Source organism: Spermophilus citellus, assembly GCF_964194105.1.
Source record: "Spermophilus citellus genome assembly, chromosome: 10".
NCBI lineage: Eukaryota > Metazoa > Chordata > Mammalia > Rodentia > Sciuridae > Spermophilus > Spermophilus citellus.
The window spans coordinates 89143662-89148944 of record NC_138197.1 but is presented as its reverse complement, the minus strand read 5'-3'; the positions used below and the strand labels follow the sequence as shown (position 1 = coordinate 89148944).

At 36.2% G+C, this 5283-nt stretch overlaps 1 protein-coding gene across 3 annotated transcripts in view; it reads right to left on the bottom strand.

Moving 5' to 3' along the window:
- Positions 1-2051: 2051 nt before the first annotated feature.
- Positions 2052-5283, bottom strand: part of YEATS4 (YEATS domain containing 4) — a 108544-nt gene continuing 105312 nt past the window's right edge. Inside the window, exons 7-8 of one of the 3 annotated variants that reach the window (XM_081311813.1) lie at positions 3905-3967; positions 2052-2266 (exon numbers count right to left, since the gene is read on the bottom strand). In XM_081311813.1, the coding sequence (XP_081167939.1) occupies positions 2192-2266; positions 3905-3967 (138 nt within the window). In that variant the 3' untranslated portion in view covers positions 2052-2191. The remainder of the gene's footprint in view (positions 2267-3904; positions 3968-5283) is intronic. The other 2 variants (XM_081311809.1, XM_081311811.1) reach the window with 2 other exon arrangements.

Below are 5283 nucleotides of genomic sequence, written 5' to 3'. Positions count from 1 at the left end.
ATATTCAAATTTTTCTCTACTAGCTATTTTGAAATGTAAAATTAACTGTTGGGCCAGGGGTGTAACTGTGTAATAGAGTGCTTGCCTACCATGCTTAAGACCCTGATTTAATCCCCAGTACCACATAATTATTAAAAAAAATTAAAAATAATTTTTGTCAACCATAGTTACCCTACTGTGCTATAGAACATTAGAATTCCTCTGACCCAGTTGCACCCCCCCCCCCGTACCTTTTAAAGTGTGAGTGATTTTAAACATTGTGATATTTACTTAGTGACAGTCTAAATAAGGAACTTACACCATATCTGACATTTTTACTTCACTAGAAACTATCCCTGTGTAAGGGTCCTAGTAGAATAATTTGAGTTTCAAAAGCTTCCTTTCTTGGTAAAGCAAATTTCATTTCCATCACATTTTCAAGCCCAGTGTAATACAATCCTTTTCTAATCTCCACAGAGTATATGATGGAGAAAAATTCTGCAGACCAAGAGCTTTTTAAATGGTGACTATGGAGAGATGCCAAGGAAATAGAACGGTGCCAAATGCAGAATCCTCAAGTTGCTCCCTAAACCAACAGAAATGCACTTGGAAAAATGGATTTCACTGAAGCAGGAGGTATTTCACCTACAAAGGTAGAGCACAAGAGGAAGTCCTATTTGGAACCAGGGAATAAAAAAGAAAAAAAAAAGCTACATTGTTCAGGAGACAATAAGAAAAGAACATTCTCTGAAAAAAATACCAATAACCTTTGGTGAAGGAAGAAATAATGTTTAAGCAATAGTTGGTAATTACATATATTTAAAATGTTTTTTTTTACAATCAATTAATTGTTGAATTTTTATTATTTCTACAACAAGCACTTAGAAGATAACAAACATATGTAGAGATCCAGAGTTATTTCACATTTTAAAAAGCATGTTTATTTGAAGTATTCCTGGATTTAAACCACTACAAGTGTTTATTGCATGCTTATTGTGAACAAGGAACAGGACGTCACGGGGAATACCAAGAACTCAAAGTCCCAGAACAGATCCTTTGAGAATAAAAATGCCAGTTGGGAAGATAAGTTACTTGTTCATAGAAAGAAAAAAAAAGAACCATAATAATGCAAAGTATCCTGTGCTAAATGCTGAATGAATAACAATCATTAGTTTTTGGAGACCCTTTCCATCATTCATGTTCTTAAGAACAAGTATCAGATGGAACTTAATGTTTTAGGGAATTTGTACAAATTATAGGAAAAGTGGGATATAAAAGGATCCCAGCCTTCAAAAAAGTCTAGATGTATAGAGTATATTTAGGAGACCTTGAGCAGATCAGATCAGATTCATTTAATTGAAACAAAGAGTTTGTGTCAAGTAGGAGAAAACTTTGAGTAAGTAGGTTGGTTATGTAATCAGAAGGGTCTTGACTACTAAATTAAGATCTTTAAAAATTATACTTTTAATCAATTAAAAAAAATCAAAACTGGTTTCCTGATTGTAAAGCAACACAATTAAAGAATGTTTTTTGAAGAATGGGGCCCTGGGTTTGATCCCAGCACCACAAACAAAAAAATAAAATATGCTTTTAAAAATGCTTTTTTTTTTAATGCAAAACACAGATCAAAACAAACATAATAATCACTTGGAAACCCTCATCCAGAAATATTTAAACTTTTGATGGATAAACATATAGCATTTTTTCCAGTTTTTTTTTTGTGTGTGTGTGTGTATGTTGTATGTGGATAAATTGGATTGTCCTATTCAGTCAACATTATTCCTCAACATGATTTTTAATAACTATATCATATGTCATCATAGAAATGAAATATACTATACTTATCCAATTTTATTCAATTTTTTTGCTTTTCATCCAGGCACAAATGACTAAGATTAATCCAAGGTTAACCTGAACAATATATGAAATGAATTATGAATTGACATAAGGATAAACTGAGGGGAGGAGCACCAATTGAGAAACTATTTTTTTTTTATTGGTTGTTCACAACATTACAAAGCTCTTGACATATCATATTTCATACATTAGATTGAAGTGGGTTATGAACCCCCAATTTTACCCCAAATGCAGATTGCAGAATCACGTCGGTTACACATCCACAATGAGAAACTATTAAAGTTGGGTAATCCAGCAATTTGGGAGGCTGAAGCAGGAAGAATGCAAGTTTGAGGTCAGCCTGAGTAATATAGCATCACTGAAGGATGTGGCTCAGTGATAGAGTACCTGCCTGCATTTTCGAATGTGCTGAAGGCCATGAGTTCAGTTCCTAGTATCACCAAAAAAAATAAAGAAAGAAAGAAAAGAAAAACCAGAAGTTATTAATAGAGAACTGCTTGAATAAATTAAGGACTGTTTATACACCAGAAAAGTTTATAAATATTATATTATAACTATTATTTCAAAGAATGATGCTGCTCCTTATTTGCTGTTACAAAGTGATTTCCAAGAAATGTTTTTCTGGTTTTCTCCTCTTTTCCTTAATATCTTAAATTTGGAGTGCTCTAGAATTCTGTTCTTGCTCTTCTCCTCCATCTACATTTCCTCCCTTGGGGATCTCATCCAGTCTGGCAGATTTAAATATTGTCTTTACAGTAACCTGTGGTTACAGGTTTTCTAAAAAAGAATTCAACATTTTAAGTTGAAAATGTCTGTTCCATTCCAATGCTGTCCGGCAGAATAAATCACAAGTACAAAATGTTGGGGCATTACCCTGGAAGGGGTGCTTGCAAGGGAGGGACCTTAAAGCTGAGTGTGTGGTACAGCTTAAGCAAAAGCCTGGGGACAGGAGCAGAATGAAGGAATCAAAAACTTCAAGTGAGGGGCTGGGATTGTGGCTCAGCGGTAGAGCGCTCACCTAGCAAGTGTGAGGCCCTGGGTTCGATCCTCAGCACCACATAAAATAAGTAAATAAAATAAAGATATTGTGTCCAACTACAACTAAAAAATAAGTATTAAAAAAAATTAAAAAAAAAAAAAACTTCAAGTGAGAGGATGGGGTAGGTGGACAAAAATCACTTTGGGAAATTTTCTCTTTGACCTCTACTCATGCCAATGTTTGCAGAATAATAACTGAAACCATCCTTTGATTGGGGATTCTAATAAATGACACAGAAGTCAATTGTGACAGGGGAGAGAGGAGAAAAGTCTGTAGATAATGAACAAACTAATGTTCCTGAGATAGAAAGCAAATGTACATGATTCTTCATTTCAGATACATTTTTTTTTTTTTAAGAGAGAGGGAGAGAGAGAGACAGAGAGAATTTTTTAACATTTATTTTTTAGTTTTTGGCGGACACAACATCTTTGTTTGTATGTGGAGCTGAGGATCCAACCCGGGCCACACGCATGCCAGGAGAGCACGATACCGCCTGAGCCACATCCCCAGCCCCATTTCAGATACATTCTTGGGGTTAAAGTTTTTCTCATTGTTTCTATCACAAACTCTGCTTTTCACCAAGTAACCCCCTCAGGAAAAAAAAAAAAAATCTGCAAAGAATGACCTCTTTCCATATTGAAAAGGCCTGGTTATTTTTGTATGATTGCAGTTTGCCCTCCTTTCTCTGTAAGTACAAACCCATAAAAATATTTATACATCTTCACAATCTATAGAAAATCATTTTGGGGTCTTGAAAACAGACTCTTTACAGATGGAGAGAATGTGAGAGAAATGCCCTCAGTGTGCTGGCTAAAAACTGCAATGTCTGCCCAGCACTGTGCCTCCTCTCATAAGAGAGGATGCTCTGCTGAATGAACCCTTGTATGTCAAGATTCAAAAAGTTCTTGTTTGCTTCAGTTGAACAAAGCTCTCACAGACAGTGGGATCTGCAGGGTAGCCACCAAGTGTGTTAAACCAATGTTCCCTCCGCCACATTGCCCAATAGTTTATCGTAATGGCAGTTCTCACCTTCATGTATAGAGGCCGGTGTTCGTGTTGCTGTGTTGCTGTCCTGCACAGAGCTCCCACTGACTTCAAAGGAAATGACATAGAACAGAACCCCATGGTGTAAGGAGAAACAAGCAGCATCTGATCAGCATCGAGCCATATATTTTTTTTCATTCTCTCTGTAGAAACGGCTAAATTTATATACCAAATACCTCAAGGCCACCTTTCACTTCAGCAGTGAATGAATTGTCAGATATTCAGAAGCTCAACTCTGAACTGCTTTCTGTGTAGAAGGGAAAGGGAGGGGGTTGTGTTATAGAGAAACCCACCCCACCCCCACATTTTTCTTGGTCTGTAAGACCCCTCAAAGAGGCCAAAGTGATTTGGGGCTAGCCTAGTAGTCCTAGTGGTTCTGTGTTACTTAAGGCTGGCCTTTAAGCAAATCCTTAGGAAGAGGGAAAAGGAAAAAAAGGAGAGAGAGAAAGAGAGAGGGAGGAGGAAGGAGAGGAAAATTAAAAAGAAAGTGTAAGTGTATGCTTATTAAATGTCCAGCTAGAGGAGGATTTTTTTTTGGTTTGTTGTTTTTATAATACTGGGCATTCAACCCAGAGGTACTGTACGATTGAGATACATCCTCAGATTTTTAATTTCAAGACAGGGTCTCACTAAGTTACCCAGGCTGGCCTGGAACTTGTGATCCTCCTGCCTCAGCCTACCTCTTAAATTGCTGGGATTATAGGCATGTGCTATCACTCCCAGTATAGGAGAGGTCTTTGAAATTTAAAAGCAAGGGAGAAGAGTCATTAAAGATTAATATATTTAACTACAAATATTGTAACATTTCTACATGTCAAAAATCAAAATAAGGTAGATTTAAACAACAAATAAAAAGCTGTGATAATTTTGACAGGGAAAGCAAAAATATTCCTAATGTATTAAGATATCATACAAATTGGCTAAAATATACAAGGAAGTAAGCTCTAAATGGATACAGAGTTAAAAATTTAATTTTCTAAAAATGTTTAATGAAAAAAAAAACTATTCAACAACAACAAAAAAGTGAATCTCTGACCTCTGGATAGGGAAAGGAAAGGAATTGAAATTTAAAAATAGCAGAAGATATTCCAAACAAAGGTATCAACAAATTTGGCAATATGAAAAATTTTAATTTCAAAATTAAAAAAGAGAGAGGAATCTAGGGACATAGCTCAGTGGTAGGCAGAGCACTTGCCTAGCATACATGAGGCCCTGGGTTCAACTCCTAGCACAGAAAAAAAAAAGAAAAAAGAAAAGGAGGGGCTGGGGATGTGGCTCAAGCGGTAGTGCGCTCCTCTGGCATGCGCGCAGCTCTGGGTTCGATCCTCAGCACCACATACAAATAAATATGTTGTGTCACACGC